Here is a 26,391-nt window from a genome sequence, read left to right on the forward strand (position 1 = left end):
CACAGCCTTACCAGTTCCTTCCTGTTATTATGAATAGAGGCATGAGCTTGCTGTACATTTCATTTGCTTTTACACAGTTTTGTTTAAACATACAGGTCATTCCATGTCCTGAGAAATTCATGGAAAGGTCATTTGTTTGACATGGAGGTGCCCTTTAAAATTTTCAAGTCAACTTGTGCCAGAAAGTTAAACAGATTTGTAAATTACTTTTATTTAAAATAATCTTAATCCTTCCAGTACTTATCAGCTGCTGTATACTACAGAGGAAGTTGTATAGTTCTTTTCCGTCTGACCACAGTGCTCTCTGCTAACACCTCTGTCCATGTCAGGAACTGTTCAGAGCAGGATAGGTTTGCTATGGGGATTTGCTCCTACTCTGGACAGTCCCTGACACAGACAGAGGTGTCATCAGAGAGCACTGTGGACAGACGGAAAAGAACGACTCCACTTTATCTGTAGTATACAGCAGCTGGAAGGATAAGAATTTTTTATAGAAGTAATTTACAGATTTGTTTAACTTTCTTGCACCAGTTGATTTAAGGACCAGTCTTTAAGGACCAGAGCATTTTTTGCACATCTGACCACTGTCACTTCAAGCATCAATAACTCTGGGATGCTTTTACTTATTAATTTGATTCCGAGATTGTTATATCGTGACATATTCTACTTTAACATAGTGGTAAATTTTCGCAGATACTTTCTTGAAAAAATAGAAAATTTAGCATTTTTCTTATTTTGAAGCTCTCTGCTTGTAAGGAAAATACATACCAAATAAATGTATATATTGATTCACATATACAATATGTCTACTTTATGTTTGCATCATAAAATTGACGTGTTTTTACTTTTGGAAGACATCAGAGGGCTTCAAAGTTCTGCAGCAATTTTCCAATTTTTCACCAAAACTGAACTGAAAAATTCAGATTTTGAAAATTTGAAGTGGATTTGAAGGGCCTTCATATTAGAAATACCCCATGAATGACCCCATTATAAAAACTGCACCCCTCAAAGTATATAAAATGACATTCAGTGAGTGTGTTAACCCTTTAGATGTTTCACAGGAATAGCAGCAAAGTGAAGGAGAAAATTAAAAATCTTCATTTTTTACACACGCATGTTCGTGTAGACTCAGTTTTTGAATTTTCACAAGGGGTAAAAGGAGAGAAATCCTCCCCAAAATTTGTAGCCCAATTTCTCTCGAGTAAGGAAATACCTCATATGTCTATGTAAAGTGTTCGGCGGGCGCAGTAGAGGGCTCAGAAGGGAAGGAGTGACAATAGGATTTTGTAGAGTGAGTTTTTCTGAAATTATTTGGGGGGGGTATGTCGCATTTAGGAAGCCCCTATGGTGCCAGAACAGCAAAAAAACAAACCAACATGTGGCATACTATTTTGGGAATTACACCCCTCAAGGAACGTAACAGGGGTACAGGTGTTTGACGACTTTTCGTTAAAGTTGGATGTGTAAATAAAAAAATTTTTTCACTAAAATGCTGGATTTCCTCAAAATTTTACATTTTTACAAGGGGTAATAGGAGAAAATGCTCAGAAGAGAAGGAGTCACATTTGGCTTTTGGAAAGCAAATTTTGCGGAAATGGTTTTTGGGGGGCATGTCGCATTTAGGAAGCCCCCATGGTGCCAGAACAGCAAAAAAAAAAACCTACATGGCACACTAATTTGGAAACTACATCCCTCAAGGAACGTAACAAGCAGTACAGTGAGCCTTAACACCCCACAGGTGTTTGATAAATGTTCATTAATGTCACCATAAATTTGTAAATACACTTCTTTGGAGTAAGAACATACCTCATATCTGGACGTAAACTGCTCTGCGGGTGCACACCAGGTCTCTGAAGAGCAGGAGCGCAGTCAGGGGCCTTGAGCATTTACTGAGCTACCTATGGAGCCAGAAAAACAGGAGCACCCCCCCCCCCCTCATGGAGCGTTACATGGGTTACACTAAGTTACTAAAGTGGGGTACAGTGGGCCGTAAAATTACAAAATAGGTTATGTTCCCAGAATGATGACCCAGAGCATAACTAAAAAATATGCCCACCCAAACCCTATGCTCTGAATCATCATTCTGGGAATGTGATGTGTGTGGCCGTCCCTAACCTGTTGCCTCAAATGTGCACCCCGCTCAGGTGGAGAGAGAGCGCTGCGCATTTGAGGTAACATAAAAAGTCCCCGATGATAGTGATTCAGTGACCCATGACCCATTTCTGGAAAAAATACCCCAGAGGTCTTATCCATTTTATTTATTTTTTTATATATAGAGTTTTTTTGAGCAATTTAGTGGTTACATTGGGGTAAAATTATGGGAAATTAAAATGAAAAGGGAAAATTTAGTGCTCCATGAAAGTGTGATACTCCCTGAAGCAGTTTTTAATGCAGAGGCCCGGATGATCGGGGCAAGTGTCACATTGAGTAGTGGTGTACCTGTTACTCCAGTTCCTTGGGAAGTCCAGCCTGCTCTTTCCCAGTCACCAAAGATCAGGACCTTTAGGACTTCTTCTTGGAACTGGAGGAATGTCCCTGTATTGCCAGCGCGCTGGGACAGTACAAAAGAGTTGTACATGGCAACCTGTACCAAGTAGACCGCAACTTTTTTGTTCCATGCCCATGTTTTCCGCGTGTCATTGTATTGCTTGAGGACTTGATCAGAGAGATCAACTCCCCCCATATACTTATTGTAGTCCAGAATACAATCAGGTTTGAGGACCGTTGTTGTGGTACCTCGTACAGGGACAGGTGAGCTGCCGTTACCATGAATTGTGGTCAGCATAAGGACATCGCTCTTATACCTGACCAGCAACAGGTTTTCATGGGTAAGGGCACGGGACTCACCCTTGGGCATAGGTGTCTGGAGTAAATTTAGAGGGAGGCCTCTCTGGTTCTCCCACATGGTCCCACAAGCAGACGGGGATCTGATGGCAAGGGATGTGAACAGAGGGATGCTGGTATAAAAGTTGTAAATGTAAAGGTGGTAACCCTTATCCAGCAATGGGTGCACAAGGTCCCAAATGATTTTCCAGCTAACACCCAGAGTGGGGGGGACATTCTGAGGGTTCAATACAGGAATCTTGTCCCTCATATACTCTAAACTTGAAAGTGTACCCAGAGGTACTCTAACAAAGTTTGTAGAGTTTCACACCATACCGCGCCCGCTTCGAGGGAATATACTGGCGGAAGATGAGTCTCCCCTTAAAACTGATAAGAGACTCCTCTACCGAGAGCTCCATGAGGGGTACGTAGGCCGCATTATGAGTGTAATGGAGGCATTCCTGAATGGCCTTGAACTGCCTCCGTGCCATGACCATACTGTAAAGTGGGGTCTGTTTGAGGATGTCCCTGCTCCAGTACTACATGACACTTGATTTTTTGACTAGGCCCATATGCAGCATGAGGCCCCAAAATGTCCTCATTTCGTCTGCATTGATGGCGTACCATTCATTGGGCCTAGCAAAAAGCGAATCTGGGTGGTGGACAATGAACTGTTGGGCGTACAAGTTTGTTTGCTCCACCATGTGATTGACAAAGTAGTCACTGAAAAAATAACTAAAATAGTCTATTTCAGTGTATTCGGCCATGTCAATCTGGATTCCTGAGTTGCCAACAAACTCAGGAATCCGTGGCTAATATCCCTCTGGGGGTCTCCAGACAGGTTCACCAGAAGGGGGCTCCGGTACGCTTGTCTGGGGGTTGGACTCCTATTACGAGCGGCATGGTACTAGTCTCAGCCACTGGGTCACTTTCATGGGGGTGCATGGCCTCGCCTAGCCACATCGCCGCCGCCGCTGCCTTCTGGGGGACTCATCATCAGTGCTAGATGATAAGGAGGACGAGGAAGAACACAGAACAGTAGGTCCTTCCTCGTTCTCACTAGCAGGTTCGGAGTCGGAGGCAAGTAAAGCGTATGCCATCACCTTTTTTCTACGGTGGGGGGGGGGGAGAGTAAGGGGCGGGGAAGTGGGTAGTGCATGTGTTTGGTGTATACTATATATAATGATGTGTGATTAGAAATCACACACACACCGTTATAATAAAAATAAAAATGCTGCGATAAAAAAAAGTGGCCAAATGCAGCGCCCTGAAACCCTAATAGGGCCCAGGTCGTGCTTCAAAATCTGCGGCGAACCCTTGAGGACCTATTAGGGGGTCGGGGGCGGATTTTTTAATTTTATTTATTTTTTTACACCTACCTGTCCCTGTATTGGAAACTCACCCTGAGCTATTGGACACTGGAGATCTTGGCAGATGGGGGGGGGGGGGGATCCCTGGCTCCTTCTCTCAGCTCTGCCAGCTGACTGAACTAGGTGGGCTAGCAGAGCTGAGAGAAGGGGACATTAACCCCGATGTTGGAGATCACCACAGATCGACGGTGAATTAACACCGCCGATCATCTTCTAACATTGGGTCGCACGTGACCCGCCCGGTATGACCGGAATCGCTGCAGATGAATTCACACCGAAATGGGGGCATCTCAGGACCCCCCTGGGCAATTTCGTCAAAATCATTCAGCAGGCATCCTGGTCCGGTCCCCTCCCGACACGCATCGGCAACAGAAATTCCCCCGTTTTTTTTTTTTAGTCGACTGATATCAGAAAATGTATCATACTTGTAAATTACTTCTGTTTAAAAATCTTAAGCATTCCAGTACTTATCAGCTGCTGTATGCTCCACAGGAAGTTCTTTCCTTATTGAATTTCCTTTCTGTCTGACCACAGTGCTCTCTGCTGACGCCTCTGTCCATGTCAGGAACTGTCCAGAACAGGATAGATTTGCTATGGGGATTTGCTCTAACTTTTAGTTTCTAAAATGGACAGAGTTGTCAGCAGAGAGCACTGTGGTCAAACAAAAAGAAAAGAACTTCCTCTGGAGCATACAGCAAGCTGATAAGTACTGGAAGGATTTAATCAACAGAAGCAATTAACAAATCTGTTTAACTTTCTGGCACCAGTTAATTTAAAAAAAAACAAAAAAAACAAAAAAACACGCCCCTAGTGGCGTAAATAGATTATGCTTATCCGATTATTATTATTATTTTTTTAAACATTATCTTTATTGTACTTTTAATAGTTAGAAACAATTGTTAGCTGATGGTGTCATCAGTTTAGGTTAAAAAGTGGCATCTATTTATGCAGCTCTATTTTGGGATGTTGTTAAATCAAACGCTAAAAAGGTTGTACGTGGTGTATGCGCTTATAACTATATGCATGAAGCGACATACAAATGCTTTTAGGTAAATGCATCGCTTTTGCTCTAAGGACTAACATTAGTAACGTGATACAGTCTCTAGGATGGTTCAGTGAGTGACTTATGGCGCCATCTGGTGACCATTGGGGAAACTGCATTGCTGAAGTCTGTAAATCAGTGTTTCCCAACCAGTGCGCCTCCAGCTGTTGCAAAACTACAACTACCAGCATACCCAGAGTTGTAGTTTTGCAACAGCTGCAGTCGACCTGGCTGGAAAACACTGCGGTAAATTCTAATTCTATTGAATTTGTTTGTGAATAATTTTTATGAATGGAATGTAAAATTCTGTGACCATCCTGTTCATATGGGGTGCCAATTTTTTAATTCCATGTGAGAATATACCTTTAGAGCAGTTTTGCCAAACCTGGGGCACTACAACTCCAAGCATGCTGAGGCTTTGTATATCCAGTAAATGTTATCAAATATTTAATACAAACAAGCCCCTAAAAGCATACAAACATAAGACAGCAAAAGAAATGATAACAAAAATGAATATCAGTGGTGTATATAAAATAACGTAATAAGTGGGACACTAAAGAACATGCACTATTGCACACAGACCTTATTTTTTTCTTTACCCCATCTTTACCCTCTTTTACCCACTATCCCTGAAAAGGCAGAAAAGGTGTGCCTTCATAGAAAAGCCATAAATGAAGGAGATCTCACTTATATTACCATAAAAAATAGTAGAAATAAAAAGCAGTAAAATAAATAAAAAAATAAATATAAATGTTAAAAAAAAGAAAAAAAAATGCAAAAAGCCCTTATAGAAACTGTAATTTAAATAGAACACGTTCATTCTTTTGTCGGAGTCTTGGATATGAAATTTCCATTGCGGAACATCTGAGACAATCCTGACGTGTAAGCGATGCAGCAGAATCCCACTAAAAACAATGGGAGGCAGAAGCATTGTATTTTACACAGCAAAATTCCGTTCAGAAATTTTCTTTTGTCAAACAATGGGTAAAATTTGATCCCATTTTTGCATGTTCCCCTTTTTTTTTTTTTTTTTTTGGAATGAAAATTTTACAGGGGCAAAATGTTACTGAATTGGAATTAACCACCATGAAAGTCAAGTTTCTGATCGTTTTATCGTCCAAATTATTGTGTATGAACATAGCCGAACACCTTGACCTTCAGTGGTTTATTGCTACTAGACCTAGATTTTTTGGGCAATGAATGATAATGGTAATGGGTGATGACCATATACCTTTCCAGTATGGACTGTGAAAGTCTCTGCGCCCTTTACTCATTAGTGGCAGTGCCTCCCAGTGGCCAGCATATGTAATTGTTCTTATGCATCTTTCATATGCCCATAAAAGCCAAAAAAGTGTCCTCCTTACATTAATTTGGCCATTATACATTGAAACACAGCCATTTTAACTGTATTAGAAGGCACAGATGGCTATACATTTCAAATAGTGTAAATAAATTCTATGTGGTATATAGTATCGTTTTTTTTTTTTAAATATTTTATTCTGCTTTGGAAAATCTCTTCTTGTCAGAAGTGTCCCTTGACTTTAAGCAGATTTTATAGTGTCCCATGCTGGGACCCCCAACAATCATTTGTTATCTGTGGGGATACTTGGTAGAAAGTGTTCAGTTTCTCTGCAGCACCACTGATGAAAATGAGCATTAGGGTCCAGTCACACGGGCGGATTACCTGCTAGATTTTGCAGCATATACTTCAGCAGCAGATTTTGCTACCACTGACAACAATGGGTCAGCAGAAAATTCACAATAGAGGTAGATTTTGTAGATTTTCCTTCGGACCCATTGAAGTCAAGAATTTTCTGCAGCAAATACGCTACAGGTAATCCGCTCGTGTGAACCTACCCTTACACATGGCCTATTCAACAAATCATTTGGAAGTCTATTGCAAAACTACAACTCTCAGCATGCCCAGACAGCAATAAACCATGCTGAGAGTAGATTTGCAACAACTGGAGGCACAAACACTGCTGTGGGGGGATGTATGCCTCTGCAGGGGTCTGCAGAGTCTTCTTTTGGAAATATATACGTCAGGAAATGCTTCTGAAACGGAAAGCCCAAATGTTAAGTGAACAGAGCCTTATAGAAAAAAATGCTGTTACTACATTGAAGGCTGACTGTTTTTACATCTCAAAATCTGGATAAGACAATGGGTAGAAGCAGTAAAAGATTTTCTGGAATGACTTGTGACTGAAGCTATAAGGCTCAAGGTTCTCTTACTTTTGCTTCACAAATGTTCGGCTTTGTGGAAAATGTTGGGAATGAGGGTATGAAATATTAGGATCACACTGCTTTTTGTGATGTCCATGCGAGTCAGAACAATGGGGAGAACGAGGCTTATTTAAGGCTAAATCAGGGGTCTCAAACTTGCGGCCCGCGGAACAAAATTTTGCGGCCCGCTGCACAGTGGCGTAGCAAGTGGGGGTGTCTCCGTACTCTAGCATGGAGGAGGGGAAGCTGTAAGCTCCCTCTCCGCCATTGACTAACCTTCCTCACAGGCTGTGAGTACACAGCGTCTTTGCTGCGGGGACGTGATCCACGGAGCCTGGCACAATGACGTCACATAATCGCGTCTGCGTCTGGAGATCCCGTTCCCGCGGCTTGCATACTGTAAGTAAGACGAGTATGCTCAGGGCCCAGGGGGCACTATATCGTACAGGAGGAGGGGAGGGGGGTGGTGGCAGAGAAAAGAGAATATTTAATGTGAAGAGCAAAGCACAGGGGGCATTATATGTGAGGGGCACATGACAGGAGCATTATATATGAGGGGCACAGCACAGGGGGCATTATATGTTAGGGGCACAGCACAGGGAGCATTATATGTGAGGGGCACATGATGGGGGCATTATATGTTAGGGGCACAGCACAGGGAGCATTATATGTGAGGGGCGAATGATGGGGGCATTATATGTGAGGGGGGGCATTATATATGATGGGGGCATTATATGTGAGGGGGGCATGACGGAGGCATTATATGTGAGGGGGCATTATATGTGATGGGGGCATTATATGTGAGGGGGCATGATGGGGGCATTATATGTGAGGGGGCATGATGGGGGCATTATATGTGAGGGGCGCATGATGGGGGCATTTTATGTGAGGGGCGCATGATGGGGGCAATATATATGAAGGGTGCATGATGGGGGCATTATATGTGAGGGGGCATGATGGGGGCATTATATGTGAGGGGGCATGATGGGGGCATTATATGTGAGGGGCGCATGATGGGGGCATTATATGTGAGGGGCGCATGATGGGGGCAATATATATATGAAGGGTGCATGATGGGGGCATTATATATGAGGGGTGCATGCGGCCCAGCCTCTACCTCCAGTGGCCCCCAGATAATTTGAGTTTGAGACCTCTGGGCTAAATGCAGAAACACCATGGGGGAGATTTATCAAAACCTGTGTAGAGGAAAATTTTCCCAGTTGCCCATAGAAACCAATCAGATCGCTTCTTTCATTTTCCCAGAGGCCTCGTTAGAAATGAAAGAAGCGATCTGATCCTGAGGCAATTGCTATGGGCAACTGGGCAAATTTCCCTCTGCACAGGTTTTGATAAATCTTCCCCAATGTATTATAGTCAGTTTTTCTCATCAAAACCAGGAGCGGAACAGACACCAAGAAAAACTATAGTCGATAGATTGGCACCTTTTTTGTTTTGTTTCAAAAATATATTTTTCCTCATATTTTGTCATGTCCCTATAGCACAATTACAGACTTTCTACACCCGATTGTGTTAAGTTTTGTGTATCGCTGTCTCAGGCATAAGTTGTGTAGGATATGATGCATTCTGTAGACAAGACAGATTTATTCAGAGCGATTGTGGGTGTATGGCTGTGGCCAACAAAGATGAACCAACTTAGATAGAGAAGACTACGGAGAGGCCATCAGCCATAGATACATCTCAGTGCTAGATCATTATAATGGAGGATTATTATGGTAGGATAGGCCTAAGAATAAATCCTTAGCAGCAAAGGATTAACTTTCTTGGTAAGGAATTTATTAAATTGTAAAATAGATTGTTACTAAGGGTATATGTGGCATAGCCCTTAGCTCTGGTTAACCTCACTCGCCTTCCACAGAGGCAGTGGGGGTGTTGAGCTTTTCTTATCTACAGTCATTGGAACATTAGCAATCAAGGGAGGGGGAAGCAGCCCAGGGTTCATGGTGCCCTTCACTCCCCCAGGGTATGGGTGTGGTGGAGTGAGCAAGTACCAACCAGCAGGCAAACCCATAGGGTGAATTTCCTAGGTCCAATGCTAAAGCCATAACCTACTGACCATAGTCGCCCTGAAAAAAGGTGCCCATCTTGTAGAGCCGATTACGTGGCTCGTATATCATGCAGCCCTTTATGGCAATCAGCCAATGGCCTCAGACCCTATTACATGGAGAAATGTACGGCCAATGATTTTTTATTTTTTTATTTTTTTGCGGGTCAAAACGACCCGATCAGCCAACGAACGGGCATTTGCTTGTTTGTCAGCAGATCCCTGCCCTTATTACACGGGGCGTTACCAGACTGTTTGGCTGATAATTACACCATATAATAGGGCTCTAATGCACAATGTAAACACGTGCCAATCTTGTAGATTGACAATCATTTGCTTAGCTTATTACAAGGCTCGACCAATGCTCAGGGAGGGCTGTACAAACGACTGCTGGATCTTTGTTTGTCCCTCTCCTGCCATCATTCATTGGTCAGATTGTACAGATTTGGGCTGTAATATCCCTGCATATTGGAGAACATCTGAGTGTGTAAAAGAAAAGTATATCTATAGTAAAAATTCATATCAACTGTCTCCAGAAAGTTAAACAGATTTGTAAATTACTTCTGTAAAAAATCTTAATCCTTTCAGTACTTATCAGCTGCTGTATACTACAAAGGAAGTTGTGTAGTTCTTTTCTGACTGACCACAGTGCTCTCTGCTGACACCTCTGTCCATGTCAGGAACTGTCCAGAGTAGGAGCAAATATCCACAGCAAACCTATCCTGCTCTGGACATTTCCTGAAATGGACAAAGGTGTCAGCAGAGAGTGCTGTGGTTAGACAGAAAAAAAAACAACTCCACTTCTTCTGTAGTATACAGCAGCTAAGTATTGGAAGGATTAAGATTTTTAATAGAAGTAATTAACAAATGTTAAATTTTTTGGTACCAGTTGATTTGAAAAAAAAAAAAATTTGTTTTCCACTGAAGAACCCCTTTAAGGCTTCCTTAAAGGAGATGTCCGGTGCTCACTGTTCCGAGGTGAAAAATAAAAGAAAACAAACTTTCTCTTACCTGCCTACGCTCCCCCAGTGCTTCAGTACAGGTGTTCAGTCGCCGGGCTGTATTCTTCTTACTTCCTGTTAGCCCGACACGTCACACGGAGCTTCAACCTATCACCGGCCACAGCGATGTCCCGCCTCGGCCAGTGATAGGCTGAAGCTCCGTGTGACGTGCCGGGCTAACAGGAAGTAAGAAGAATACAGCCCGGGGACCGAACGTCTGTACCGGAGCACCGGGGGAGCGTAGGCAGGCAAGAGAAAGCTTATCTTCTATTTTTTTTTGCAGCCCGGAACGGATACAATAAGAAAAGTGAGCACCGGACATCTCCTTTAATTCTTCACTGGTCGCTATTCCTCTGGCCCCTGCCCTGAGGTGTCGACACATGTGACACAACACGTTTGTCGCTTGGGGTCAATAAGAAGACACCAGCTGGGGGACTAGGAAAGTGTTGCAATGGCAGCTCTAGATGGGTGTATACTGTATAACATTACTAACAATAAAAATCATTTTATTTATTTATATATATATATATATATATATATATATATATATACTTTTTTTTTTTACATTTTGTATATTCTTGGAATCCACTAAATTAGATTTTTGCAGATTATTGCTGATATTTTTTTTTTTTTTTTTGCGGAATTAACTACCTTAATGGGGGAAAAATGTGCAACAAATCCTTGTTTATCCGCAACTGAAATTTTTGTGCTACAACTGTAAAACCATCTGTACCACAGGTCCGTTATTAAATGGAATTTTTCCACTTTATATGGATAAGATCTCACCTGCAGATATTATGTAGTAATTAGAGATGGGTGAATTTACAGTAAATTCGATTCGTCACAAACTTCTCGGCTCGGCAGTGGATGACTTATCCTGCATAAATTAGTTCAGCTTTCAGGTGCTCCCGTGGGCTGGAAAAGGTGGATACAGACCTAGGAGACTCTTTCCTAGGACTGTATCCACCTTTTCCAGCCCACCGGAGCAACGGAAAGCTGAACTAATTTATGCAGGATGCAGGATAAATCATCAACTGCCGAGCCGAGAAGTTCGTGACAAATCGAATTTACTGTAAATGCTGCGGATTTTCGATGCACAAATCCACTTGGCGATTCCTCAGAAAGGGTACGCTCACACAAGCGGATTTGTTAGCGAAATCAATAGGGTCTGCGGTGGACTGCTACCGAAAATTTGTCACGAAGAGCCCACCCCTTCATTCTAACTCGCAGCAGGAAACACACTGTGAGTTTGCAAACACATCAGCTCCTGTGAACGTACCCTGATTTTTGGTGAACACTCATAGACGGCAGTGCATTTTTCGAGCGGAATCCGCAGAAACGATGGCTAAATCGGCTGCAGAGATTCCGCCGTGTGCACGATGCAGCAGAGTCCCATTGAAATCAATGGGACTCCGCTGCAGCGGAATTTCCGAGCGGAATATTTCCGCCATATTCTGCTTAGAAATTCTGCCGTGTAAACATGGCCTTAGAGTAGAGTCGGCCTTGTTGGATTTAGTGACAACTACTGTAAGACAGTGTTTTCCAAATCGTGTATTTCCAGCTGTTGCAAAACTACAACTCCCAGCATGCCCGGACAGCCTTTGGCTGTCCGGGCATGCTGGGAATTGTAGTTTTGCAACAGCTGGTGACACACTGTTTGGAAAACACTGTTGTAAGGGCGCCAAAAATAACATTATTTTAAAGAATGAACTCAAAAACACTACATAACAAACAATAAACTTAAAAAAAAAAACTATTTTATGCTTTTAACACTGTGCTAAAAGATGCATTAAGCCATTGTAGAGAGTTTAGGCAATTTCACCTTGTCAGCACATAGGAATAGAGAAGGTATTATTTCTTGCAGTCCTTTATTGTTTTAAATGCAAGTTAAACTAAATGGAAACAATTCAGATTCCATTGTTCACTTTGTCCTCGCTTTTTTTTTTTTTGCAATCAACACAACCCCCCCCCCCCCCCCAGTCAGCTTCAGCCCACAAAGGGGGCTCTGTGCACAGTGAGACATTGTACATGTCAATGAAGGACACTGGGGGAAAAAAAAATGCAGCAATGCAATATCTGTGCGGTTCTTTGAATATTCAGGATTTACGCGGAAACAAAATTATTTAACCCTTTCACAGCTAGCAGGGGATTGTCAGGCTCTTCGCAATATGCCGGCAGCTCCTACAGGTTTAAAAGGTTTGCGAATGTTTTATTGTGTAATGGGAAGGAGGGGGGGGGGGGGGATTTGACAGACCGGTGTGCGATTAGAACCAAGGGTCTTAAGTGCAATAAAATAATAAAGTGGATCCATTTGTCTCACACGATTCCTTTAGAAGGGAAGGTGAAATCCATGGTCATCAGTGTGAGGTGGGTGAAGGTGGTTGGGGGGGGGGGGGGTGATGTTGGCTATGGGCAGATGTGGGCCATGGGCAGATGTTACCACTATTTTACTATAATAATGTGAATTCAAATAGAGAATACAGACATGGTCACACATCCACAACATGCACAATGATCTCATGCGTCTCAGCAACATTTATTTAACAAACAGTTGGTTAGTGTACATTATGATCATGAAGTGCAAGCCCACTAGCCACGTCACGGCCACCTGTAAGTAGTGGGTCCATAACGTCCCTAGCATAAAATGGCGTAGCACTGGGCGGCAACCACCACCGCCGCAACACCAGTGCCCACATTTGTAGTCTCTCCCTTCTTCCATGGCCACCACTCCACTCCACCCATTCGGCCCAGGCGTTTTTAATTAGCAGAAGACTGCATATGGGTTTCCTCCTTACATTCTCCCAGCCCTCTGGTAGGGAGCACATGGTAAGTGTTCACACTGGTGTGGTTCTCTGTGGCGGCCATTGTTTCTGTGATGTTTTGTCTGTGGGGTGGTGCGGCCCAAAGCCAGGGGCTTGGTCGGGCAGCAGTGGGCTTTCCTGGCCACTGGGTCGTTCCTCCTGTGGGCTTGGTGTCTCGGAGGCGGTGGTCGCCGCCTGGAGCTACGCCAGTGTTAGGTTAGGGACCCACTCTGACTAGGTGACCTTGACGTGGCGAGTGGGCTTGTACTTTTTGATCAATATGTATACTAACAACCTATTAGTTTTTTACATTTTTCAGAGCAGCAAGTAGATCAAAATACAAATGGTGGCGGTGCAGCTATGTTTCTCTATTTGTGTTGTACATTTTACTATAATAATATGGGCTCCATGGTGACATAGTGTCATACAGTAGTAAAATGAAGGCATAACCGTGTAACCATTGCTGAAATTCTTTGATGGAGCTACCTTGACTTGTAAGCAATGCATTGAAACCTAATATGTATAGAATTTACCTATTTACGCTACAGAACTATGAAAAGAAAACAATCTGTTTCCAAATGGAAGCCGGCAAAGATCATTTGGTGAACATTGGTTCATGGAAATGGGATACGCATGTCTGATCATGGGGGGGATGGTCAAGTGCTGTACTATCTTGGGCACTCCACACAGTCAAAAATGGAATGTTGATCAAATATGTGCACTTCCGCTCTATTCAGATAAGAGCTTCAGAAGTCTTGTTCTTGAGCTTGCGAGGACCCCAGTAGTCGTACCCTCTGTGATCAGAGGCTTATCCCTATCTTGAGTTTGGGGGGGAAAATGTCCATGGTGGCAGAAACCCTTTAAACAGAGGCTATTCAAATGTCGTTATTACAAAGTAACTGTCTATTTTAGGGGTTCCCAATCTGGGGCCTTAGTCTGAGACGTTCATAAGCTCTAAGTAGGTACATAGACTGGGGTTAACCTTATGAAGAAACCCCTTCGAGTTGTCTTAACAACAGATATTTAAGGCGTATCTATAGGATATGTTTTTGCTTCCCACTTTGTATGTTACAATTTTGACTGATGTATACAGCCCTCATTATAGGCCTCGTTCACTTCACGATTTGTGCCTCTAAGGCATGCAAGATATTTAAGGCATATCTATGTTGGAAAAATGTCAAAATGACATATCCGTGCTCGGACAGCACAGGCCCCATTCCATTCAATGGCCCTAGCATATTTAGCTAGTGACTACATTCGGGTCATTTTCCCAACGTATTCAAGTTTTGTCTTGGACTGAAAATCTCTGCAAGCCATGTTTCTCCTTCTGAGCCAAAACTTTGATATGTTGGGAAAATTACCCAAACGTAGTCACTAGCTGGGTTTGCTTTGGACATTGAAATGAATGGGGCCTGTGCCTGTCACTGATACGTGCGCTGATAAGTTGGCATGTCATTTGCCATTTTCACAACGTATCTGTGTCCCGAAGACACAAATCGTAATCTGAAATAGGTCATATGCAGATTTGACCAGAATTCTAAAAGTATTGAATAAGTATTAGTGGGAGCAGTGATGTCAGCTGTATTAGTGGGAGCAGTGATGTCGGCTGTATTAGTGGGAGCAGTGATGTCGGCTGTATTAGTGGGAGCAGTGATGTCAGCCGTATTAGTGGGAGCAGTGATGTCAGCCGTATTAGTGGGAGCAGTGTTTGCAGCTGTATTAGTGGGAGCAGTGATTGCAGCTGTATTAGTGGGAGCAGTGATGTCAGCCTTATTAGTGGGAGCAGTGATGTCAGCCGTATAAGTGGGAGCAGTGATGTTGGCCGTATTAGTGGGAGCAGTGTTTGCAGCTGTATTAGTGGGAGCAGTGATGTCAGCCGTATTAGTGGGAGCAGTCATGTCAGCCGTATTAGTGGGAGCAGTGATGTCGGCCGTATTAGTGGGAGCAGTGATGTCAGCCGTGTTAGTGGGAGCAGTGATGTCAGCCGTGTTAGTGGGAGCAGTGATGTCAGCCGTGTTAGTGGGAGCAGTGATGTCGGCCGTATTAGTGGGAGAAGTGATGTCGGCCGTATTAGTGGGAGAAGTGATGTCGGCCGTATTAGTGGGAGAAGTGATGTCGGCCGTATTAGTGGGAGAAGTGATGTCGGCCGTATTAGTGGGAGAAGTGATGTCGGCCGTATTAGTGGGAGCAGTGATGTTGGCCGTATTAGTGGGAGCAGTGATATCGGCCGTGTTAGTGGGAGCGGTGATGTCGGCCGTGTTAGTGGGAGCAGTGATGTCAGCTGTATTAGTGGGAGCAGTGATGTCAGCTGTATTAGTGGGAGCAGTGATGTCAGCTGTATTAGTGGGAGCAGTGATGTCAGCTGTATTAGTGGGAGCAGTGATGTCAGCTGTATTAGTGGGAGCAGTGATGTCGGCCGTATTAGTGGGAGCAGTGATGTCGGCCGTATTAGTGGGAGCAGTGATGTCGGCCGTATTAGTGGGAGCAGTGATGTCGGCCATATTAGTGGGAGCAGTGATGTCGGCCGTATTAGTGGGAGCAGTGATGTCGGCCGTATTAGTGGGAGCAGTGATGTCGGCCGTATTAGTGGGAGCAGTGATGTCGGCCATATTAGAGGGAGCAGTGTTGTCAGCCATGTTGGTTGTCACTCGGACTTCACATGAGTCAATAGAAGTAAAAAATAAATAAAATACAATGTTCAGCAGACTGCCAGAAGAGGGTTTTATTTACCAGGGGATTATTTTTTGTTCCTAGAGAGCAATGCCCTTTAGTATTACACAAGGTTTTGGGTGTCATGTTGTTGTATACATTGCTGCAAGGGAAAATACCCATAGTCTTCCTGCTATGCAAGAGATCTGAGCTTGTTGAGTGCCAGCTGTAGACCCGTCACATGGTGAACTCTGAGGTCGTGTGGACAAACATCACTAAACACTGCGTGTATCACATGAACAAAAATAGGATCTGCTCTGCGAAACCCACCTGACCCTTTCACTCTGTTTGTATACAGACAGCTGCTGGCGGCTCAGAAGCACAAGGCATGTGTATGACAATTCTCTATTCTGCGCCTATGGTGATGCCGTGAGATAGTATCGTATAATAGACTACTGTCATGACATTGATTTGGTAAACCGGAAGTATTCAATTCTTAGCTTTTTTATTAGATTTTTATGATTAAATGTGGGGTTACTTCACCCCAGTGAATGTGTCTTGGCTGATTAATGGGGTTTGAACTGTACATACACATAGATCAACAGTTTCTCAATCCGCGTTTTCTATTGGACCTATTGACTCTCACATCAGCTGCAATTTAGATTCATATTAAGCAATTAAAATTAAAATTAAATCTCAACAATGTTATGAAACAATAAAAGCTGCATTTGAAAAAAAATATTTAAGGCACTAGCAAACCCCTTTAATTAATCTGTCACCTCTGATGTCACTTAAAGGGGTATTCCAGCCTATAAAACATATCCCCTATCGACAGGATAGTGCATAAGTGTCTGATTGCAGAGTTTGGAGTTCCATTCATTGTCTGGGGTGCTGCTAGAGATATCCAAATATAGCACTTGCATACCATCTATCACTACCACTAATCCATTTCTTTATAGCAGTGTTTCCCAACCTGGGTGCCACCAGCTGTTTCAAAACTTCAACTCCTAGCATGCTAGGAGTTGTAGTTTTGTAACAGCTGGAGGCACCCTGGTTGGGTAACACTGCTTTAGAAGAGAAGTTTTATAGGCTGGAATATCCTTTTTAACATAATAGAGCTATTAGCATAAAGGGGTACTCCCGTGGAAAACTTTTTAAAAAAATTTTTATTAACTAGTGCCAGACTTGTAAAATACTTCTATTAAAAAAATCTTAATCCTTCCTGTACTTTTTAGCTGCTAAATACTACAGAGGAAATGGTTTTCTTTTTGGAACACAGAGCTCTCTGCTGACATCTCTGTCCATTTTAAGAACTGTCCAGTGTAGGAGAAAATCCCCATAGCAAACATATGCTGCTCGTGACAGTTCCTAAAATGGAGAGAGAGGTCAGCAGAGAGCTCTGTGTTCCAAAAAGAAAAATTTCCTCTGTAGTATTCAGCAGCTAATAAGTACTTGAAGGATTAAGATTTGTTAATAGAAGTTATTTACAAATCTGTTTAACTTTCTGGCACCAGTTGATAAAAAAAAAAAAAAAAAAAAAAGTTTTCCACGGGAGTCCCCCTTAAGGACCCATGATGTACCTGTGGCTAATAGCGCGCAGAACTGATCGCGGTGCCGCGTGCTATTACCCTTTAGACGCGGCGTTCAGAGTTGAACACTGCGTCTAAAGTGAAAGTAAACTAATGCCGGTTAGCTCAGGGAGCTGTTCGGGATCGCCGCGATGAAATTGCGGCATCCTGAACAGCTTACAGGACAGTCGGAGGGTCCCTACTAGGGATCGACCGATATCTGTTTTTTAGGGCCAATACTGATAATCGGTGGAGGTTAGGGCCGATAGCCGATAACTTATACCGATATTCCGGTATAAGTTATCGGCTATTTATCCCCCCGCGACACTGCTGCAGATCATTGATTTAAAGCGGGCGCTTTAAATCAATGGACTGCAGTGGCTTTTGTGGTGCCATAGGCCGCCGCCGCCGCCACCCGCTTCTCTCCCCCTGCCTCTCCTGGGGTCCTGAGACCTATCACCGCCACCGCTCCCCCAGCCGCACCGCGACCACCGCCGCACCGCACCCGCCCCCTCGACCCGCCGCACCGCGACCGCCCCCCCCGCACCGGCCCCATTGCCTCCCCCATCCCCGGTTTTATAATTACCTGTTCCCGGGGTCCACTCCACATCTAGCTCCAGTGGCGTCCTCCTGAACTGTCACTGTGCGTACTGACGGTGACGTCACGTCGCGCATGTCACGTCACTCGTCATTGCGCACAGCGTAATGCAGGACGCAGCAGGAGCAAGAAGTAGCGTGGGCTCCGGGAACAGGTAATTATAAAACCGGGGATGGGGGAGGCAATGGGGCCGGGGCGATGGGGGGTGCGACGCGGTGTGGTGCGGCGGGTCGGGGGGGCGGTCGCGGTGCGGGGGGCGGGGCATTATCGGGCAAATCGTGATTATCGGCCGATAATATCGGCCATACCGATAATCGGTAGATCCCTAGTCCCTACCTTCCTCCATGCTGTCCGATTGCCGAATGACTGCTCAGTGCCTGAGATCCAGGCATGAGCAGTCATGCGGCAGAATCATTGATCAATGGATTCCTATGAGAAACCATTGAACAATGTGAAAGATCAGTTCCGCGGTGTGAACTTTAACATTAGTGTGAACGGGTCTCCGCGAGACCCGTTCACACTGCGGAATTTCAGTGGCGGACATTTCCGCCGCTGAAAGTGTTCCGCGCAAAGAAAGAACATGTTCATTCTTTGCGTGGATTCCGCGAGCGGACCATAGCCGTCAATGGTGATTGCTCAGCGCCCCGCATGGCATTCAGCATAGTGTGAACAGGGCCTTATAGGTCTCTATGGGAGCTATAACACTGCAAAAAAAAAAGTGGAAAAAAAGTGAATAAAGATCATTTAACACCTTCCCTAATAAAAGTTTGAATCACCCCCCTTTTCCCATTTAAAAAAAAGTGTAAATAAAAATAACCATATGTGGTATTGCCGCGTGCAGAAATGTCCGAATTATAAAAATATATCGTTAATTAAACCACACCATCAATGGCGTTTTAGCAAAAAAATTCCAAAGTCCAAAATAATGCATTTTTGGTCACTTTTTATATCATGAAAAAATGAATAAAAAGTCAATCGATCAATAAGTCCTATCAATGCAAAAATGGTACCGCTAAAAACCTCAGATCATTACGCAAAAAATTAGCCCTCATACCGCCCCATACGCAAAAAAATAAAAAAGTTATAGGGGTCAGAAGATGACAATTTTAAACGTATAAATTTCCGTGCATGTAGTTATGATTTTTTCCAGAAGTACGACAAAATCAAACCTATATAAGTAGGGTATCATTTTAATCATATGGACCTACAGAATAAAGAGAAGGTGTCATGTTTACCGAAAAATTTACTGTGTAGAAACGGGAGCCCCCAAAAGTTACAAAATTGTGTTTTTTTTTCTATTTTATCTCACAATGATTTTTTTTTGCCATTTCGCCGTACATTTTTTAGGTAAAATGACTGACGTGATTACAAAGTAGAATTGGTGGCGCAAAAAATTTGTGATTTCTTTTAAAGGTAAGGTGGACTTTTTATTTTTATTTAATTTTTTTAATCAACTGGTGCCAGAAAGTTACAGTTTTGTAAATGACTTCTATTAAAAAATCTTTACCCTTCAAGTACTTTTTAGCAGCATTATGCTACAGAGGAAATTGTTTTCTTTTTTAATTTCTTTTTTGTCCTGTCAACAGTGCTCTCTGCTGACACCTGATGCATATCAGGAACTGTCCAGAGCAGGAGAAAATCCCCAGTGCTGCTCTGGATATTTCCTGACACAAACAGAGGTGTCAGCACTGTGGACAAGACAAAAAAGAAATTCAAAAACAAAATAACTTCCTCTGTAGCACACAGCTGCTAGAAAGTATTGGAAGGGTAAAGAGTTTTTTAATAGAAGTCATTTAGAAATCTGTTTTAACTTTCTGGCATCAGTTGATTTAAAAAAAAATAGTTTTTCACTGGAGTACCCCTTTAATGCTCATTTTCTTGGCAGCTATTTCTCCCAGCTTTACTATAGACTCACATGCACAGCTTGGATCGGTGTGCTCGTGTAGGTATATGGGAAAAGCAGAATAGGCTGCTGTCTGACAAGTCTAGCTTTAGGGTACGTTCACACGCGCAGATTTTTTTAGCGAGTTTTCGGCTGCGTATTTGAATGTGGGCGGGCGCTTATTTTCTGCGGCGGAAGTTACGCTGCGGAAAATCCGCCACAGTCCCTACTGGCTTCAATGGGGCTTGTGGCAGATTTTCCGCAGTGTACATTCCGCCGCGGAAAATCGGCTGCGGACAGCCGAGAAGAGCCCGCCCACTTTCAAATACGCAGCGGAAAACCCGCAATAAAAATTGCATGTGTGAACATACCCTTAGGGTGCGTTCACACGCTATTACTAGCAGGAAACCTGCTGTGAGTTACGCTACCATTGATTTGAATGGGTCCACAGACAGTCCGCGGACTGTCCGCGGACCCATCTAAATCAATGGTAGCGTAACTCACAAAGGGAAACTCGCTGCTAGCTACTAGCATGTGAACGCACCCTCGGTCATAGTTGTTGTTGAGAGAAATCAAAGGATTGGACAAGTTAAACCTGACGCAGATTTCCCTACCAGACCTCTATAGACATTAGGCTAGCCCTACACATGAGGTAAATTTTGACTGAATCCGTCCATTTTGGAGAGACCATCTTGTGTGTATGGGGTCCTCTAGGCTCTCCCCAGATTAAAGGTTTTGGGGAGAAAGGAATGGGAATTCCATGTTCAATTTTATAATGCCCAGTCCTGTTGCTTTTAAAGGAGATGCATGCCCAATTGAACTGAGCATGTATGTTTATTGGGGGCGGGGGAGGATCAGTAACTGTTAGCTGAACAAGTGTTCAATCTAATGCAGTGGTCTCAAGCTGTGACCCTCCAGATGTTGCAAAACTTCAACTCCCAGCATGCCCGGACAGCGGTTGGCTGTCCGGGCATGCTGGGAGTTGAAGTTTTGCAACATCTGGAGGGCCACAGTTTGAGACCACTGCTCTAATGTGTATGGCTAGCCTTAGCTTGTCATTAAAGAGGTTATCCACCATAAGGTGATTTTAGTACATACCTGGCAGGCAGTAATGGACATGCTTAGGAAGGATCTGCACTTGTCTTGGGGCTAAATGGCTATGTTGTGAGATTACTGTAACACTGTGGCTAGCTTTTTGTATACTTGTATTTCCTGTTTGACTCATGTCTTTTTTTTTACTACAAATCCCACAATGCCATTTTCCTCCCTCTCACACATCAGCCACCCCACCCATTGAAACAAAAGACCTGTGGTTTTCAATCAGGGTGCCTACAGCTGTTGCATTAGTTGCAGATTGATGTCTCTTCCACCAAGCGATCCCTCCATCCATTGAAGCAGACAGGCTCCCTGTCATCAGCTGACTAGTGAGTCAGGTCTCCGCCGCATTGCAACCTGGGAAAAATCCGAGACAACAGTCATTTTGTATGCTGGTAAAAATAGTGGGATCAAAATCACATAAGAATTGTGATAAAACCGTCACACACAGCCCCTGTAGCATAGTCAAATAAAAAAAAATTCCTGGAATACCCCTTTTAAGTCTGCTGACAAAAAATAATCTAATGTCTAGTGCCACTTGTCATACGCACTGTCGGAGAAAGTCCACAGACATTTAAGGGGTTATCCAGGAATACAAAAACAGAGCAAAATTTTTTCAAGAACAGCGCCACATCTGTCGTCTGGTTATGTGTGGTATTACAACTTGGATCCATTCATTTTAATGGAACTGAGCTTCTTTAACCCCACCCAAGATGAGGACAGCTATGACACTTTTTTGACAGAAATTAGCTTTGGTTTTCTGTTCCTGGATAGACCATTTAATGTCAACGCTTTTTCCTGTTAATGAGTTAAACTTTTTGTAGCTAATAAAGAGGAACATAATATTCTTATTAAAAGATTTGCATGAGAAAAAAGAAATGATCGCTTTTTCCCTGAAACAGCGCCACACTAGTCCCTGGGTGAAGTCTGGTATTGCAGTTTACTCTCATTAACATGATTGGGGCTGATACAGATACAGGCTAGGGACAAGAGGGGGCAGAGCTAGGATTTTCACATCTGCTAAACCCCCTTTAATTTTTAAAGTTTTAGTTTTTTCTACAATTTGGGAAATCCACTGCTACCATAGTAAGTCATTCCAATTTAATGTTTGTGTTGTCTCCTAATGGTAAGTTCTCATGTAGTTATTGAAGGCTCTTATCATATGGATAGCAAATGAAGTTGAAAAATAAAGAGAAAAAGAAAAAAAAAAAGCAGTATTTTTTTTTTCTTTTTCTCTTTATTTTTCAACTTCATTTGGTAACATCTACTGTTGTTCTATAGTTGCATAAAATATGCGGGTCTGTGACTGCCTGTTGTCTCTGAAGTTCATGTTGAGTCGGTATGGGGTGCTAGTGAGTCTGTGAGGTGGACTTGAAGGTGTTAACTCCGTGCACCTCTTGCTGATCTGATGCAAACAGTGAATGCACAAACACACAACAATTGGTTCATCTGCATAATGGCTATTTGTTATAGATACGCAAATTCCTGTCCTTCTTGTTTGGACACAATAGGGCTTTACATTAAAGAGACCATTTGCATACCTCAGGCCATGAAAAGAAGCTTTCTGTTAACCTATTATTACTAATATGAGGCTAGGTATCTACATTATCCATAGATTGGCTATTGACTTATTGGTTGGTTGGTCATTCATTGATTCCTTTCAGTCGTTACAAATGCTCCAATTATAAAACCTCAAACAAAAAACACAAGACGTTTTAATGACTAATAGCTTTCTCTGCAATTGCACGTATCAGAAGAAAAACAGTAACATTCTCCATGTGTGAATTCCATCCGAATTAAGAAATGCAATAACATGCAGTATTAGGTAAGTTGTGCACAACAAACACAACAGATGCCGGTTGCAGCCACTGATCCCTACCAAGAACCATGGAGATACCTCGGTCCAGATATGAACTAGTTGTTGGAATAGAATTACCACCTCCTTGATATTGCATCAAGGTCCTGTCCTTTTTCTCTGGTATGGTATTTTGCCGATACAGTTGAGAATGTAAGATTCACCCAAAGTATTATAATAGGAACACCGCTTGAGCTTATATTCTAATACTTCTGGTGACTCTTCCATTGTATCGATGAGGGACCATACCAAAGAGAAAGCTCATTGCCTGGAAGAAGGTGACAATTCCACTCCAACAACTACTCCATTTAAGAAAGTACATCCAATGCCTCCTGGCTAGTCATGATGAAATTCCATTGTAAATGTACAGTATACAACATGACCTAGTAAATGTTTGGTGTGGGTATATTTATTGTTTCTGTGAAGCCCCTCCTGATCTCAAGATCTGAAAACCCTCCTTAGCCCCCAGCAGAGTCCTTTCCATGTAAATGCCAAAAGCTCCTTATCTCTGAGCTCACAGCTCATCAGCATAAGCATCCAATCTGCCTGAGCGTAATGTGAAAAGATTGGAAATGTGTAATGATGGGCATCAAGGCTCCTCCGAGCTTGGCATCTCCTGGATTGTGTGAGGATTTACTCATCATGGAAGGTAACACTCAGACATGATTATGGGGCAGTGCCAGGAGATCCTGGTCCCGCTCTTACATCACGTCCTGTTCAATTTCTGAGACCATAATAATCAAGTCCAGTAAGCTTTTATGTTAATGGGATTCCCAAAGACTTTGCTGAATCAGGAAGATATTCCAGGAACAACTAGAAGGGCCATGACATGAAAAAGAAAAAAAAACTGAAAAAAGATCATGTACTTGAAGTGTTGACCTTTTTATATCAGATAGAAGTAAATATACGCTAAACATTTAACAATAGGACAGGGCATACTCCATACCCCCTTATCTTGCAACATGTTTGTTTATTTTTTAAGGGTGCTATTGAGGTTCCCGACCATGAACTGCAGTAATATACAGAGAAGAAGGGTGATCAGTTCCACCTAGATAACCCCAGGGTAATAAACCCCCCCCCCCTTCCCTCCCCAGGCCAGAACTGACCTTAGGGCTTGAACTGTGTGGTCACATGACCAGCCTGTAAACTGACCCGTGAGAGAGCGAGAGGAAGGGTCCCTGTCCCTCCCAGCCCTCAGAGTAGAATAGGCATTTCAAGCAACAGGAGAAGCCCCCATCATGCTGCTGGGTGCATGGTGACATGCCCAGCTCCATGGCTGCACATCAGCACACCCGGACAGGCATGAGATGGATACATGGGAAGGTATGTACTATGGATCTAGAGCCTGCATCAGGCCATGTAGGTCATTGTGGAAGGGCAAACAGATGAGGTCTGCTGGGATTCAACTAGTTGGCTCTGGATTGTTCTTATGTAGAAACACCATCAGACACTAGTAATGGATATGTGTGTTTTGCATATACAGATTTGTATGCATGAATGTGTATACTCGTGTGTGTGTGTGTGTGTGTGTGTGTGTGTGTGTATATATATATATATATATATATATATATATATATATATATATATATTATATGTATCATTACACAATAGCTTTTCAGTATCTTGCTGGCCATAGAGTACATATATATTATAATGTAATTAACAGAATAGCTGTTGAATAGCAATGACATATGTCTATTGATAGGGAGGTAATTTTTTATGTGTGTATATTTCCTTTTTTAGGGCTTTAGTAGAAACGATCATTGTAAACTGTATGACACAATGACAAAAACTGCTTATACTGGTAAGCCAAAATAGATGGGTACATGGGGCAGTGGGAGGGCAGGACAGTAAATTAGAGGAACTGTTTTAGTTTCGCAACTAGGAAAGGAAGTTTTGTAAACTTTAGGCTTGTTAGCTCAGGAGAGTCAGGAATGTATTGTTCCTCCTCTGAAGAGATTGGCCAATGGTTTTGCTTTGAGGAGCATAACGTTTATCTATCTATCTAGTACAGTATATATTCTATCTTATGTATCATCTATCTGTCATACAATTATCTGTTTCCTATCTATCCATCTCATATCTATCGATCTATCTATCTATCTCATATATATATATCTAATATCTATCTATCTAATTTCGGTTTATCTCATATGTATCTAAATTTATATCTATCTCATATCTATCTATCCATCTATCTATCTCTCTATCTTATTTTTCCCTTTTTACCCAACACTTAGGGTTGATCAGGTCTCTTTATTTTGAGCAATCACAATAGATAGTAGAATATTGAAGGGTTCGGTTATTTCATATACCATTCCATTTTGCATTTAATGTGTTCTCAAAAATGTATGGCATTTATAAATCCGTCTTGCTGTTAACTTATCTACATGAACCAAACTTATCGTTCACCTTGCCCTGTTATTTCATATAAATGCATTTTAATGGACACCTCTAGGTTACGGTCAGAAATGTTTACTAGCACCGACTATCTATCTAGTTATTATTCGAAGTAGATGGAATTTTAATGGACATCTCAAGGATTCATAGTTATGGTCAGAACGGTTTGGTCTGCATTGTGATATGTGTGCAGCTTAGAACATTGCTGCCAGCTAATATGCGAGTGGGGGTGCCACTACGTCACGTTAGTTTGCGACAGCTGGGCGAGGGTGTCACAGGATTGATGGCAGACAGCTGTGAATGAAGGCTGTCTCTGATGAGAGATTTATGCTTGGACAGTACCTCAGACCACATACATGCATATATGTGATGGACTATAGAGATTTATGCTTGGACAGTACCTCAGACCACATACATTTATATAGGCAAGAGACTATAGAGAATTGTGCTTGGACAGTACCTCAGACCACATACATTTATATAGGTGATGGACTCTATAGAGATTTATGCTTGGACAGTACCTCAGACCACATTCGTTTATATAGGTGATGGACTATAGAAATTTATGCTTGGACATTACCTCAGACCACATACATTTATATAGGTGATGGACTATAGAGATTTATGCTTGGACAGTACCTCAGACCACATACATTTATATAGGTGATGGACTATAGAGATTTATGCTTGGACAGTACCTCAGACCACATACATTTATATAGGTGATGGACTATAGAGATTTATGCTTGGACAGTACCTCAGACCACATACATTTATATAGGTGATGGACTATAGAGATTTATGCTTGGACAGTACCTCAGACCACATACATTTATATAGGTGAGGTACTCTATAGAGATTTATGCTTGGACAGTAATTCAGACCACATTCGTTTATATAGGTGATGGACTATAGAAATTTATGCTTGTACAGTACCTCAGACCACATACGTTTGTATAGATAAAGGACTATAGAGATTTGTTCTTGGACAGTACCTCAGACCACATACGTTAATTTAGATA

General features: G+C 42.7%; 1 protein-coding gene across 4 annotated transcripts in view; it reads left to right on the forward strand.

Annotated features, from left to right (window-relative positions):
* The window catches only part of NR6A1 (nuclear receptor subfamily 6 group A member 1), a 267,100-nt gene that overhangs the window by 172,172 nt on the left and 68,537 nt on the right, over positions 1 to 26,391 (forward strand). The window contains exon 1 of one of the 4 annotated variants that reach the window (XM_056540028.1): positions 23,545 to 23,618. The exons of the other annotated variants lie outside the window; for them this stretch is intronic. Within the exon in view, the coding sequence (XP_056396003.1) occupies positions 23,549 to 23,618 (70 nt within the window). The 5' untranslated portion in view covers positions 23,545 to 23,548. Of the gene's footprint in view, positions 1 to 23,544; positions 23,619 to 26,391 lie in introns of those variants that run through there. 4 annotated transcript variants of the gene reach the window in all.

This window comes from Hyla sarda, chromosome 9 (genome assembly GCF_029499605.1).
Source record: "Hyla sarda isolate aHylSar1 chromosome 9, aHylSar1.hap1, whole genome shotgun sequence".
Taxonomy (NCBI): domain Eukaryota; kingdom Metazoa; phylum Chordata; class Amphibia; order Anura; family Hylidae; genus Hyla; species Hyla sarda.